Raw genomic sequence first — 16,754 nt, 5'->3', positions numbered from 1 at the left:
CTTTGCAGTCTTACCAGGAAGAAAGTACTTGTAAAGAAATTTCTCAGCCAAAAAACTCCAGGTGGTGATGGTGTTGGCTGGTAGGGATTGTAGCCATCTCTTTGCTCTATCCCTCAAGGAAAATGGGAACAGCCTAAGCCGAATGGCATCAAAGCTAGTCCCATTTATTTTAAAGGTATCACAAATCTCTAAGAAATTCGCAATGTGGGCATTAGGATCTTCACTAGGCAAGCCCTCAAACTCTACACTCTGTTACACCATCTGAATGACATTTGGCTTAATTTTGCAATTGTTTGCTGCAACAGGTGGCCTTAATATACTAGTGCTTCCCCTCCAAGAAAGGTCTAGCAAACTCGTACATCGTCTTGTTAGCTTCAGCGACATTGTTATTGTCAACTCCCATGTCTACTAGTGTATGGACTGGAATCTGAATCTACTTCTCCTCCTCCACGTCTAATTGCTTCCTCAGCTGCCTAAGGTATCACTTTGGTTCGGTCAGAGGATCTACTTGTGCAGGATTAGAACTCTTGGTCATAAGCTACCTGAAATGTACAAGGCAGCAATAAACCAAGCAAATAAATGAATGGATAAATGAATCAAAAGTAAATGTCAAAAACAGAAAAGATTCCCCAGCAACGGCGCCTAATAGCAAATTTCACTCTAGTTTTCAAATAAAGATTCCCCAGCAACGGCGCCTAAAACTTAATGCACTGCAATGCAACTACAACTAAGGCAGTAAACCTATCGATGTAGTCTAGCACAACGGCAAGTATTAAAATATCGTATCCCTCGGGAAAGTAAAATCCTAGAGTTACTACTTCGTTCTTTGTTATCTAGTCTAAAATTAATGACAGAGGGTTTATAGATTTACTAATGACTAAAAGCTAAGTTCTAAATGGAATGCGAAAATGAATGAGTTAATAGACCAATTAAGACAAGAAAGCAAACCTAAAGGGGACCTAGACTAGTTGTCAATCAAACAAAAGGTAACAGATTATTGAGTCCGATTATGCTACTGGTGGATGAATTCTTAACTGAATTTGGTTTCCCTCTCGAGACAACCAAATTCCTAAACCTAAGAACTTAAAGTTGGAATCTCTTCCTAACTATTGATTATTAAGTTGGCCTTAAGCTTTAATCCGCCTCTGTTAAGCTTTGTTAATTCTTAATCTGGTAAATTAATTAATCTTATCCCTAAGTGAAAATTAACCTAATCTTACGATTAAATTTCCAAACTCAATTAGAATTTCTCAATTGCTAAAAGAATTCTATGAACAGTAATAAACACATTCGATGTAAAGAGAACTGGATTTAATTATTAATTACAAAAAGAATACAAGAAAGGAAGATCAACCAATCTCAACAATTCAGTACAAAGCCAACATAGTAAGGAACCCTAATTGGTTCAACCAATCTAGCTACACATGTTCATGTCTAAAGCAAATATGAATTCAATTACAATGAAAGAATAAAGAAATCGTAACATATACACCCCTTTCCTAGAATTGGATGAATAGCTCAAAGTCTTGATCTACACTGCAGTTGATCTCTAGAATTGCTTCTTGATTTGCTCCAAAACTCCTCCTCAACCTTCAATCCGAAACCCAGATCACGAATCTGATGTACCCAAGGTGGAATCAGTTTCGTGGAAGCCCCATTAAATGCCTGACAACATATCAAAAATACAATGGAAGATCAAAAGTCAAAATCACCGATCCGGAACTCTCTTCTCTTTTTTGGCTCGTTCCTTTTATTCATTGCATAAATACGGGCGTGTGCGACTCCAATTGATAGAATCAACTGAATCGAGCATGACCGTGTTCTTGCCTGTGTTAACCAACAGAGGCCGTGCTCTAGGGCGTGGTACCCTCGATAAACATGCTGCTTCAAATTGCTTAAGCTACATGGGTTGAAATTTCTACACAGGCTCCGACACGGGCCATGTTGACTTCCCAAAAGTCAACCCATGGTCAAAAGCTTCTGATTTTGTCTGTTTTCCCCCGTAATTGATCTAAAATTGCTAAAGCACTGATGATGGACCTATAAAATCTCCTGAAACATGAAAGGACATAAAACACGGGTGACCTTGGAATGAAAATACAATAAATGCTAAGAAAATGTGCGGTAACATGTTAGCAAATATGTGTAAAACTATGCATATCATGAGCATATTATTTTAGTTTTCTACATTTTAGGAAATCAAGTTGTGGGTTCTTTCAAGAGCTTTTCGGACTTATAAAGACTCGCACTAGTGAACTTTGACTTATCACTTACGTCTTTCATTTCTTTTGTGTTCTTTGTCTATCATTGTGTTTAAATCAATTCGATTTGATCCTTACGCTTAGCCTTATGAAGAAGAGAATAAAGAACTTGTGATTTCTTTTCCTTATCAGGTCTGAAATCCTACCTATGTTCTCATTTTGTTCATCTCTGTTGTGCCTCTCTTTCTAATCTTTGTCTAGTATGAGGGTTTGGTTTTTATTCAGGGAGCATAAACACGAGTGTTGAGTGAAAATGCTCATTGAAGCGGCAATCACAAGTACCGATCCAATGCTTGGACCAATGCAAAGAAAGACAATTAGGTGATAGAGTATTGATATCATTCTTACAATGATCGTAGATGAATCTTTTGGAAGAGAGGGAGCAGCGAGAATTAAGGGATGCCCAAATATTGCGATTCAGGATTTGCACCATTGGGATCTATCCTTCCTTATCGCCCACGTCCTTTCTTTCTTTTGTGTGCTTTATCTACCATTGTCTTTAAATCATTTTGATTCGATCCTTACGTATGCCATATGGAAGAGAATAAAAAACTAGTGATTTCTTTCCTTATCAGATCTAAAATCCTAATTATGTTCTCATTTTGTTTATTTCTTTTTTTGTCTCTTTCGAGACATAAACGCGTAAGAGAGTAATCATGTTATTTGCAATTAATCCAAGCATAATACAAGCGGAAATGCAAGTGCTCTAATATTTAGGATGAGTATAATGAAGTCATTTGGATTGGAGTGTTATTAGGTATGCCTACACGAATTTTCCTTTATTTTTGTTAAGCTGGCTTATAAAATTTAGGACTACGAGAGTTTTTGACCAGTGAACTCCACTCTCGTTCTTGATTTGACTTCAGTTTATTCATCTTTCTTAATTTATTTTTTTCATATTTAGCTTCTAGTTTCTTCCTCTTATGGAATGAGGGCTTTCACGCTATAAAAATCACATGCAACCGAATACTTGAGGCTACTGAGCATATTATTTCAGTTTTCTACCTTATGGAAACTCAAGTTACGTATATTTTCAGGAACTTTTCATGTTAATGTGTTAGGGGCCTGCAATTCAAAAGGGGTTCTCAAGTTCTTTCATTGAGGTTCCATATCAAGGATTGGCGTACGGAATCCTAGGAATGCGATTGACAAGTTTGACCAGTAGCATTGGAGAGTGACTTGATTATCTTGCAGTAGAAGATGTAAATCCATACGCATAAAGTAGAAATCATGTTGCTTTTGATCAATCCAAATGGGAATGCACGTGTTACGATGTTTGGGATGGATGTAGTGATGTAATTTGGGCTGAAGAGTTATTAGGTATACCCACACAAATTATTTCTTGATATTATTAAGCAGACTCATAAAAAATTTACGACTATGAGAGTTATTTACCAATCACCTCTTTTCTAGTTCTTGATTTGATCATAGTTTATTTATCTTTCTATATTTATTTATTCATATTTAGCATCTAGTTTCTTCTTCTTATGGAATGAGGGCTTGTGCACTATAAAAACCCTATGCAACAGAATAGTTGAGGCTAGTGAGTATATTATCTCAGTTTTCTACCTTTTGAAAAATCAAGTTATGGTTTCTTCCAAGAAGTTTGTAGAATTTAGGAAAACCGGAGTTGTTGACCAGTCGACTCCTCTTTATTTAGTATGATGGTTTGGTTTTATTTGGAGAGCATAAACACAACTGTTAAGAGAAAGCTCATGAAAGCAACAATCATAGGCACTGATTCTATACTTGGACAAATCGAGTATGGATATAATTCTTAGAATTATTGTGGATGAATCTTTTAAAAGAGAGAAGGAACAGTGTGAATCGAGGCACGCCTAAATATTCTGATGCAGGATTTGTACCATTGGGATCTTCGTCATTCGTTGTTCCTCTAGGCACGAGGACTATATGATTACACAAGGATTGGCATAAGGGATCATCGGAATGTAACTGATAAGCTTGTCCGGTGGCATTATGGCTTAGCTTGAAGATCAAGCAAGATGAGGCATAAATCCACACGTATAAAGGAGAAATCATGTTGCTTTCAATTAATCCCATCGTGAGTGAGCGTTTTTTAGTGTTTCGAAGGCATATAATGAAGTATATTAGGCCAGAGTGTTATTAGGTACGCGCACACGAGTTTTTCCTTATTTTTGTTAAAGAATCATAGGAATGCAATTGATAATCTTGACTAGTGGCATTGGAGCATTACATGATGATCAAGCAATATGAGATGCAAATCGACGCGCATAAGAGAGAAACCATATTGCTTTCCATTAATACAAGTGGGAATGCAAACATTTTGATCTTTAGGACACATGTAATAATGTAATTTGACTCGGAGTGTGATTCGGCAGGCCCACATGAATTTTCCTTTATTTTCATTAAGTTGGCTCATAAAATTTGGGACTATGAGAGTTGTTGGCCACTTAACTCATCTCTAGTTCTTGATTTGACTTTGGTTTATTCATCTCTCTTTATTTATTTATTCATATTTATCTTCTAGTTTCTTCTTCTTATGGAATGAGGGCTTTCGCACTATGAAAACCGCATGCAACTTTAGTGCTTCATTGACCTAATGGAACATCTACACCAAAGAGGAAACAATGGGCATCCTTTATTTTGTTATTTAGGAATATATCCGGATTGATTTAGTCATATCTTTATTGATTAGGATTGACTAAATCAATCAAGCTTCTTATTTTATTATTTTGGAAGTCTTTTATTATTTCCTTTTAGAATAGACTCTTATTATTCCCTAATTAAGCATAGTTCCTTATTTTGTTATTTAAGAAAACATCTATTTAGGATATACTTTAGTTTATTCCTAATTCATTTATTTTCTTTATACAAATAGAAAATTATGTTAAGTCTTTTATCTATTTAAACCCTATGTAGCCGAATGGCACAAGGGATTGATCATTGTTGAAATAAAATTATTATGAGTTTATTCTTGCTTGTTTATTTGGAAGAACTTCAAAATTATCAAGAACTTGTTCTTGTGGCATCCAAACAAAGACTTATCACTCACCTTCTACCTTTCTTAAGTGTGACGTCAACCGTTATTCTTATATGAAGGTTCGAGATACAAGTTATCTTTGGGTCAATGTCATCAAAGATCATATTTAGCTTTCTTGGGATTCTAATTTTGATTCTGAGTGTTGGGTCTTTTCAGAAGTTACCAAGGTTCACATTAATTGAATGAAAGTATATGGAAGTAGTAGTCACAAGCACTGATCCAATACTTGAACAAAAGCGAAGAAAGAAAATTAGTTGATTGAAAGTGCCGTTAGGGTCTCCATCATTCCTTGTTCCTTTAGGCACGAGGACTCCGGATGACACAAGGATTGGTGTAAGGAATCATGGGAACACAATTATGAAGCTTGACCTTTGGCATTGAGGCGTGACTTGATGATCAAGCAAGATGAGACGCAAATCCACACGCGTAAGGGAGATTTCATGTTGCTTTTGATTAATGCAAGTAGGAATGCACATGTTTAATGTTTGGCATGCATGTAATGAAGTAGTTTGGGTCGCAGTATTATTAGGTAATGCCCATATAAATTTTCCTTTATTTTTGTTAAGCCACCTCATAAGATTTTGGACTAAGGGATAATAAAGAACTTGATTATTACACTTAGGCATATCGAAGAGAATAACAAACTTGTGATTTCTTTCCTTATTCAATTCATAATCCTATTATTGTTCTCATTTTGTTCGATTCTTTTGTGCATCTCTTTTGGAGGAAAGAGGAAATGACATGAATCAAGGCACAATGAAATATCTCGATTCAGGATTTGTAGCATTAGGGTCTTTATCATTTCTTATTCCTCAAGGCATGAGGACTGCTGATGACATAAGGATTGGCATAAGGAATCATGGGAAATGCAATTCAGAAGGTTAACCGGGGGCATTGAGGCATGACTTGATGATCAAGCAGGAGGAGACGTAAATCCACACACAAGTTTTGAAGTTTGGGACACATATAATGAAGTAATTTTTGCTAAAGTGTTATGAGGTAGCCTTGATATGCATAGTTTTACACATATTTGCTTACATATTATTCTGTATTTTCTTAGTATTTATTGTGTTTTTATTCCAAGATCACTCGTGTTTTATGTCCTTTCGTGTTTCAGGTAATTTTTGCTAAAGTGTTATGAGGTAGGCCTGATATGCATAGTTTTACACATATTTGCTTACATATTATTCTGTATTTTCTTAGTATTTATTATGTTTTTATTCCAAGATCACTCGTGTTTTGTGTCCTTTCATGTTTCAGGAGATTTTATAGGTCCATCATCCGTGCTTGAGCAATTTTAGATTAATTTCGGGAAAAAACGGATGGAATCAGAAGCGTTTGACCTTAGGTTGAGTTTTGGGAATTCAACATAGCCCGTGTTGGAGCCCGTGAAAAAATTCTAGGTTGTCTAGCTTAAGCACTTTGAAGCAGCATGTTTTCCGAGGGTACCACGCCTTAGAGCATGGCCCGTGTTAGCTAACACGGGCAAGAACACGACCCGTGTTGGTAACACGAACTAGAACACGGCCTTGCTCGATTCAGTTCATTCTGTCATTTGGAGGCCAACACGGCCCGTATTGAGGGGCACAGGCTGGAACACGCTCGTATTTGCATAATGTATAAACGAGCCAAAAAGAGGAGAGGGAGTTCCGGGCAGTTCGAGTTGGAGTTTGGGGATTCTAACTCTTCATCTTCCTTCCTTGATTCATGATTTTGGGATTTCAGATTAAAGATTGAAGAGGAGTATTGGAGCTAATCAAAAGGCAATTTTGGAGATCAACTGCAGTATAGATCAAGGCTTTGAACTGTTCATCCAATTCTAAAAAAAGGGTGTATATGTTTCAATTTCTTTACTCTTTCATTGTAATTGAATTTCTGTTTTTTTTATACATGAACATGTGTAGCTAGATTGATTGAACCCATTAGGGTTCCTTACTATGTTGGCTTAGTACTGAATTGTTAGGATTGTTTGAGTTCCTTTCTATATTGTTTTTGCAATTAATAATTAAATTCAGTTTTCTTTACATTGAATGTGTTGATTATTGTTCATAGAATTCTTTTAGCAATTGAAAAATTCTAATTGAGTTTCAAAATTTAATTGCAAGATCAAGTTAATTTTCACTTAGAGATAGGTTAATTAATTTACCGGATTAAGAATTAACAAAGCCTAATAGAGGCAGATTAAAGCTTAAAGCTAACTTAATAATCAATCATTAGGAAGAGATTCCAACTTTAGGTTCTTAGGTTTAGGAATTCGGTTGTCTCGAGAAGAAAACCGAATTTAGTTAAAAATCCATCCACGGATAGCATAATTAGACTCAACAATCTATTATTTCTTGTTTGATTGCTAACTAGTCTAGGTCCCCTTTGGGTTTGCTTTCTTGTCTTGATTGTTCTATTTACTCATTCATTCTCGCATTTCATTTAGAACTTAGCTTTTAGTCATTAGTAAATCTAGAAACCATCTGTCATTAATTTTAGACTAGATAACAAAGAACGAAGTAGTAACTCTAGGATTTCACTTTCCCGAGGGATACGATATTTTAATACTTGCCGTTGTGCTAGACTACATCGATAGGTTTACTGCCTTAGTTGTAGTTGCATATGCAGTGCACCAAGGTCCACAAAAATTTCCCCTTGTTTTCATTAGGCTGGCTCATAAAATTTGGAACTATGAATGTTGTTGACCAGTCAACTTCTCTCAAATTCTTGATTTATCTTTCTTTATTTATTTATTCATATTTAGCTTGTAGTTTCTTCTTCTTATGGAATGAGAACCTTCGCACTATGAAAACGCATGCAACTAAATATTTGAGGCAATTAAGCATACTATTTTAGTCTTCTACAATGTAGAAAATCAAGTTATGGGTTCTATCAATAACTTTGCAGACTAATGAAGGCTCGCGCTAGAGAACCTATACTTATCGCCTATGTACTTTCTTTCTTTTGTGTTCTTTATCTACCATTATCTTTAAATCATTTTTATTCAATCCTTACGTATGCCATATGGAAGAGAATAAAGAACTAGTAATTTCTTTCATTAGTAGATATGAATTCCTAGCTATATTTTCATTATGTTTGTTTCTTTTTTTTTTATCTCTTTTGAGACATAAATTCATGCGCGTAAAAGAGTAATCATATTATTTTCAATTAATCCAAGCATAATATAAACAGGAATGCAAGTGCTTTGATGTTTGGGAGGGATAAAATAAAGTAATTTGGATTAGAGTGTTATTAGGTAGGCCCACGCGAATTTCCCTTTATTTTTGTTAAGCTGGCTCATAAAATTTTGGATTACGAGAGCTGTTGACTAGTCAACTCCTCTCTCGTTCTTGATTTGGCTTCAGTTTATTCATCTTTCTTTATTTATTTTTTTTATATTTAGCTTATATTTTTTTCTTCTTATGGAATGAAGGCTTTCAAACTATAAAAACTGCATGCAACCGAATACTTGATGCTTTTCAATTTTCTACCTTGTGGGAAATCAAGTTATGGATTCTTTCAAGAACTTTGCAGACTTATCAAGACTTGCTCAAATCCTTTCTTTCTTTTATGTTCTTTGTCTACCTTTGTGTTTATAAACATTCTATTTGATCCTTACGCTTAGCCGTATGGAAGAGGATAAAAAACTTGTAATTTCTTTCCTTATCGAATTTGAAATCTTACGTATGTTCTCATTTTGTTCGTTTCATTTGTACCTCAATGTCTAGTATGATGGTTTGGTCTTATTTGGAGAGAATAAATACGGTTGTTGAGTGAAAGCGTGTGGAAGTGGCAATCATAGACACCAATCTAATGCTTAGACGAATGCAAAGAAAGAAAATTAGTTAATCAATTATTGATATCATTCTTTGAATGATCACAAACGAATCTTTTGGAGGAAAGAGGGAACAATGAGAATTGAGGCACGAGCAAATATTCTGATTCAGGATTTGCACCATTAGGATCTCTATTATTCCTTATTCCTGTAGCCACAACGACACGTGATGACACAAGGATTGGCATAAGGAATCATGGAAACTCAATTGATAAGCTTAATCAGTGGCATTAGGGCTTAGCTTTAAGTTCAAGCAAGACAAGACGTAAATCCATGCACGCAAGGGATAAATTATAATATTATAATTGAATCCAAGCGTAATATAATTAGGAATGCAAGCTTTTTGATCTTTGGGATGCATATAATTAAGTAATTTGGTTTGGAGTGTTATTAGGTAGGCCACATGAATTTCCCATTGCTTTCGTTAAGCTAGTTCATAAAATTTGGGATCTCCATCATTCATTGTTCCTCAAGGCATGAGCACTCCTAACAACACAAGGATTACTGTAAAGACAGGCTAACCACTCTCGTAGTCCCAAATTTTATGAGCCAGCTTAAGAAAAACAAGGAAAAATTCGAGTGGGTCTACCTAATAATACTCCGATCTAAATTAGTTCATAATATGCATCCCAAATATCAGAATGCTCGAATTCCCGCTTGTATTATGCTTGGATTAATAAAAGACAACATGATTTCTCCTTTATATGCATGGATTTATGTCTTGTCCTACTTGATCATCAAGCTAAGACTAATGCCACCGATCAAGCTTGTTAGTTGCAATCCCATGATTCCTTACGTCAATTCTTGTGTCATCAAGAGTCCTCGTGCCTGAAGGAATAGGGAATGATGGAGATCCCAATGATGTAAATCCTGAATCAAAATATTTGGGCATGCCTCAATTCGCATTGTTCCTTCTTTCCTATAAAAGATTCCCCCGTGATGATTCGGAGAATGATATCGATACACGATCAACTAATTTTTTTCTTCACACTCGTCGAAGTATTAGATTGGCGCCTATGATTCCCGCTTCCACGTGCTTTTACTCATGTTTATGCTTCCTAAATAAAACCAAACCATCATACTAGATAGAGATTAGAAAGAGAGACACAAAAGAAACAAACAAATGAGAATATAGGTAGGATTTCATATCCGATAAGAAAAGAAATCACAATTTCTTTGCTCTCTTCTATACGGCTAAGCATAAGGATCAAATCAAATTGATTTAAACACAAGGGTAGACAAAGAAAATAAGAGAAATAAAGGGCGTGAGGGATAAGGCATTGCTCACTAGCACAAGTCTTGATAATTCCATAAAGTTCTTGAAAGAACCCATAATTTGATTTCCATGGTGGTAAAAATATGTCATTAATATCAGGTATTCGGTAGCATGCAGTTTTTATAGGGAGAAAGTCCTCATTCCATAAAAAGAAGAAACTACAAGCTAAATCTAAATAAAGAAAGATGAATAAAGCAAAGTCAAATCAAGAACCAGAGAGGAGTTGAGTGGTCAACAACTCTCATAGTCCTAAACTTTATGAGTCAACTTAATGAAAATAAGGAAAAATTTGCATGGGCCTCCCTGATAAGTCCCTGATCCAACTTACTTTATTATATGTGTCCCAAACATCAAAACACGAATATTCCCACTTGGATTAATCGAAAGCAACATGGTTTCTCCCTTACGCTCGTGGGTTTAGGTCTTATCATGCTTGATCATCAAATCACCACCCAATGCCACAAGTCAAGCTTGTCAATTGCGTTCCCATGATTCCTTACCCCAATCCGTGTGTCATCAAATGTCCTCGTGCCTAGAAGAACAAGGAGTGATGGAGATCCTAATGGTGCAAATCCTGAGTCAAAATATTTAGTCATGCTCGATTGATGAGAACCCATGTAGCACAAGGAATTCTACTCCAACAAGAAATTCTAAGGATGCAAATCCTACATCCTCAAAGAATCCTATTTCAACAAGGAGTCCTAATTCCACTAGGAATCCTAGTCCAATAAGGAGTTCTGATGATATTAGGAGTTCAAGTGACGAAACAAATCCTATTTCCACTAGGAATCCTATTTCCACTAGAAATCCTAATTCAACTAGGAGTCCTAGTCAGATTCAAAGTCCAAGTAAGATTACGCTTAATCAAACCAATGGGCCTCAAGATAGTCTTATCAACTTAATCCAACAAATGGAGGCACAAACAAGTCAAGATAAGCCTAAAATTAACAAGTCAAGCTATTTGGAGTCTTATACTCAAGAATGGGTTGTATATCACTTGTTACTTAAACCCAATTGTCATGTTTAGGTATGCCCACATGATTCTTTCCTTATTTTTGTTATTCTAGCTCAGAAAATTTAGGATTGCGAGAGTTGTTGACTAGTCAATTCCTTTTTGTCCAGTATGATCATTTGATTTTACTTAGGGAGCATAAACACCACTATTGAGAAAAAGAGCATGGAAGCAGCAATTGTAGGCACCAATCCAATACTTGGACAAATGCGAAGAAAGAAAATTAGTTGATCCGGTGTTGATTTCATTCTCCAAATTATCATAGACAAATGTTATAGAGGAAAGAAGGACAACGAGAATCAAGACACGCCCCAATATTCCGATGACACAAGGATTGGCATAAGGAATTATAGAAAAGCAATTGACAAGCTTGACCAACAACATTGGGCTGACTTGATTATCTAGCAAGATGAGATGCAAATCCACATGCGTAAAATAGAAATCATGTTGCTTTTGATTAATCCAAGCAAGAATGTGCATGTTACAATGTTTGGGATGCATATAGTGATGTAATTTGGGCCGAAGTGTTATTAGATATGCCCATCGAATTATTCCTTGATATTGTTAAGCTGGATCATAAAATTTAGGTCTATGAGAGTTATTGACCAATCAACTCCTCTTTGGTTCTTGATTTAACTAGAGTTTATTAATCACTCTTTATTTATTCATTCATATTTAGCTTCTAATTTCTTCTTCTTATGGAATAAGGGCTTATGCACTATAAAAATCGCATGCAACTGAATACTTGAGCCTAGTGAGCCTATTATTTTACTTTTCTACCTTTTGAAAAATCAAGTTATGGTCTCTTTTAAGAACTTTTGCAGAATTATCAAGACTCGTGCTAGCGAACATAGACTTATCACTCACATCCTTCCTTTCTTTTATGTTCTTTATATACCCTTTTGTTTAAACAATTCGATTTGATCCTCTCGATTAGCCATATAAAAGAGAATAAAGCACTTATGATTTCTTTCCTTATCGAGACCAAATCCTACATATGTTCTCATTTTGTTCGTTTCTTTTGTGCCACTCTTTCTAATCTATGTCTAATTTGATGGTTTAGTTTTATTTGGTGAGCAGACATGAGTGTTGAACTAAGTTTGTAAAATACCAAGCCTTCACTTGATAAATTCACCAAAGTTCATAAAGAGCAAAAGCGGAGAATTAACTCGAAAATAACAACTCCTTTTACATAGCTTATATAGGCCTTAAAAAACTTAGTTCTATAATGATAAGGAAACAAATAATAATAAAACTAGGAATAGAACTCCTAAACTAAAAGGATAACTTAAAACAAGACTCCTAACTATTAAAAGACTTCTTTAAACAAACAAAAACTACTAAAATTCGTCCAACCCAAGCCCATATAATAAACATGACAATTAGGCTTAAATAACATGTGATATGCGGCCCATTCTTGAGTATTGGACTCCAAATAGCTTGACTTGTTTATTTTAGACTTATCTTGACTTGTTCATGCCTCCATATGTTAGATTAAGTTGATAAGAGTATCTTGAGGCCCATTGTTTTGTTTAAGCCCAATCTCACTTAGACTTTGAATCTGACTAGGACTCCTAGTTGGATTAGGATTCCTAGTGGAAATAAGATTCCTTTTGTCGCCTGAACTCCTAATTTCATCAGGACTCCTTACTGGATTACGATTCCTAGTGGAATTAGTATTTCTTGTTAAAGTAGGATTCCTTGAGCAAGTAGGATTTCCATCATTAGGATTCCTTATTGAAGTAGGATTCCTTGTGCTACATTGGTTCTTATCATTAAGCACCGATCTAATGCTTATACAAACGTGAAGAAAGACAATTAGTTGATCGAGTATTAGTATTATTCTTCTAATGACCGTGGATGAATCTTTTATAGGAAAGAAGGAACAACAAGAGTTGAGGCACACACAAATATTATGGTTCAAGATTTGCACCATTAGGATCTCCATCATTTTCTATTACTCTAGGCCCAATGACTGTTGATGACACAAGGATTGGTATAAGGAATCATCGGAATGCAATTGACAAGCTTGACCGGTAGCATTGGGGCTTAGCTTCATAATCAAGTAGGGTGAGATGTAAATCCACACTCGTACACTCCAAAAGAAGATGATCAATCTACTTGAATATTTCTTAAGCCTGCATTCTACACAAGAACACAAAGACAAAAGTAAAACAACTTTTAGGTTTAACAACCAATTATCATTCAAATTCAACTTAATTCTATACATTAAAATTTGTACTAGCCTTATATAGGCCTTAACTAATAAGGATTTACATCCTATCTAGGATAAAGGTAACCTTCCCAAGTAAAAGAAATAACTAAAACAAAGTCCTAATTAGGTTAAAGTACTTATCACTCATACACTCATATTCTTCCTTTCTTTTGTGTTCTTTGTCTACCCTTGTGATTAAATCAACTCGATTTGATCCTTAAGCTTAGTCATATGGAATAGAACAAAGAACTTGTGATTTCTTTCCTTAATGAATTTATCAATATGAATATCGAGAGTGGATGGTTGACCGCCCCCCCCCCCCTCCCCCTTATCTTGGAGTGGTCTTTCTTTCTTCTCAAGTAGTGTAGCTGAGCAAACCTTTTCGAAAATGGTTAGGAATGTCATATCATAATTACTCCCTTGTGAGTAAGATCTGTTCGATATGCAAGTGGCCTATGGAGTCATATCAATTTCTAAAGAGGTTCTGGAAAGCCAAGACATGCACGACCTCAAAAAAGAATGAGAGCTGTTGAGAGGTTCCATATTACCGAGCCAGCAAAAGCAAACCTGAGAGTTTAGCGGCACGAGATCAAAATCCTATATATTTTCTTATTTTATTCATATCTTTTGTGCCTCTTTTTCTAACCTCTGACTAGTATGATGGTTTGGTTTTATTTGGGGAGCATAAATACGAGAGTTGAGTGAAAGCGCGTGGAAGCAACAATCATATACAGTGATCCAATGCTTAGACAAATGTGAAGAAAGAAGATTAGTTAATCATGTATTGATATCATTCTTCGAATGATCGCAAATGAATCTTCTAGAGGAAAGAGGGAACAATAAGAATCGAGGCATGCCTAATATTCCAATTCAGGATTTGTACCATTGGAATCTCTATCATTCCTTGTTCCTCTAGGCACAAAGACATTTGATGACACAAGGATTGGCGTAAGGAATCATGGGAACTCAATTGACAAGCTTGACTGGTGGCATTGGGGCTTAGCTTGATGACAAAGCAAGAAGAGACATAAATCCACTCGCATAAGGGAGAAATCATGTTATTTTTTTATTAATTCAAGCGTAATACAAGCGGCAATGCGAGTATTTTGATGTTTGGGATGCATATAATGAAGTAATTTGGGTCGGAGTATTATTAGATAGGCCCACATGAATTTCCCTTTGTTTTTGTTAAGTTGGCTCATAGAATTTGGGACTATAAGAGTTGTTGACCGGTCAGCTACTCTCTCGTACTACAAAACTCGCAGCAACTAAATACTTGAGGGTAGTGAGTATATTATTTGAGTTTTCTACCTTGCAGAAAATCAAGATATAGTTTCTTTCAGTAACTTTGCTGACTTATCAAGACTCATTCTAGCAAACATAGACTTATCGCTAACGTCCTTCCTTTCTTTTATGTTCTTTGCCGACCCTTGCATTTAAGTCAATTCAATTTGATTATTTCGCTTAGCCGTATGGAAGAGAGTAAAGAACTTGTGGTTTCTTTCCTTATCAGATCTGAAATTCCACCTATGTTCTCATTTTGTACGCTTCTATTTTCTACTCTATCTAATCTCTATCTAGTTTGATGGTTTGGTTTCATTTGGTGAGCATAAATACGAGTGTTAATTGAAAGTGCATGGAAGTGGCAATCATAGGCACCGAAATAGTGCTTGGACAAATGTAAAGGAAGAAACTAGTTTATCGAGTATTGATATCATTCTCAGAATGAGTGTGAAAAAATTTTTGGAGGAAAGAATTAACGTAGCGGATTGAGGCACGCCCCAATATTCCAAATCAGGATTTGCACCATTGGAATCTCCATCGTTCCATGTTCCTTTAGGTACGAGGACTCCTGGTGACAGAAGGTGATATGACCCTAGACAATCTATTGAATAGAACCAATATCAATCCATTTTAAAGATCTATTAATAACAAGATAAAAGATATGCAACTAAGAATTCACAACAATCTATTAAAGAAACCCTTAGCTATCAATGAACAATCAGCAAAGTTGCAATGTTCAAAATAATAAGTATTTGCAAGAACTTACAAAGAGAAAACTCTCAAGCATCAAATTGTAATCAAAGTTAAAGTCTTACAAGATTATAACCTTTAAGTATTTATAGTGAATACTTAGAGTTTAAACAAACTAATGAATGTTGTGCCGAATGCAAGGGGTGGCCCAGACTTAAAATTAATCTATTAAACATAACTAGAGGCCCAAACTAAACAAGTAATGAAAAAGGCCCAAAGAAATAGAGTTCTAAAGTAATAAAGCATTCAAGGGCTAAAATACATAAGAAGTTAAATAAGGAGTAATTTTGGTGCAAAGGGAAATTAATAAGGAGTCAAGCTTCTTGAAGCCCATTCTCATTAACTTGATTCATCAAGACACAATCTAGCCCATTGGGCTTGTTTGAGGCTTGTTCTTCTATAATGTGAGTTGTCACCAAGGCTGGAGAAAATAAGGTCATTGCATCCTTAATCTTCTTAGCTCCTGCTCTTGTGATTGGACCACTCCCCATATATAGAGGATCTTGCTTAGATGGGTTTGTAGGAGCATTATGATTTCCATCATTCCTTCCTTTCTCAAGTGAATTTGTCCTCGAATTAGCACCTTTAAAATTAAAAGGAGATAAATTAGAAACATTAAAGGTTGCACTAATATTATACTTTCTTTGAAGGTCAAGTTTGTAAGCATTATTGCTAATCTTAGCAACCACTTGGAAGGGTCCATCTCCTCTTGCTTGCAACTTAGAATGCCTTTTTGAAGAGGAAACCTCTCCTTGTGCATATGCAACCACACTCTATCACCAAGCTCAAACACAACTTGTTTTTTATCTTTGTTGTGATAATGCATGGCTTGCTCATTTCTCTTCTCAATTTGTTGCTTTACCTTGTCGTGAAGTTGTCTAACATATTCGGCCTTCTTGAAACCATCCAAGTTAGCACTCTTTTATAATGGCAAAGGTAATAAATCCAAGGGAGTTAATGGATTACAACCATAAACAACTTCAAAAGGGCTATAATGAGTACATGAATGCACACTCTTGTTATATGCAAATTCTACATGAGGTAAGCAATCTTCCCAAGATTTGATCTTCTTTTTTATAATAGCACGCAATAATTATCCTAAAGCCCTATTAACCAC

At 35.5% G+C, this 16,754-nt stretch overlaps 1 protein-coding gene across 1 annotated transcript in view; it reads right to left on the bottom strand.

Annotated features, from left to right (window-relative positions):
- Positions 1 to 1,518: 1,518 nt before the first annotated feature.
- LOC125369311 overlaps positions 1,519 to 16,754 on the bottom strand; it is a 47,406-nt gene continuing 32,170 nt past the window's right edge. Inside the window, exon 3 of the mRNA XM_048371330.1 lies at positions 1,519 to 1,665. Within this exon, the coding sequence (XP_048227287.1) occupies positions 1,519 to 1,665 (147 nt within the window). The remainder of the gene's footprint in view (positions 1,666 to 16,754) is intronic.

The sequence above is a fragment of the Ricinus communis genome, chromosome 2 (assembly GCF_019578655.1).
Source record: "Ricinus communis isolate WT05 ecotype wild-type chromosome 2, ASM1957865v1, whole genome shotgun sequence".
Classification (NCBI taxonomy): domain Eukaryota; kingdom Viridiplantae; phylum Streptophyta; class Magnoliopsida; order Malpighiales; family Euphorbiaceae; genus Ricinus; species Ricinus communis.
This window is presented reverse-complemented; position numbering and strand designations above follow the sequence as displayed.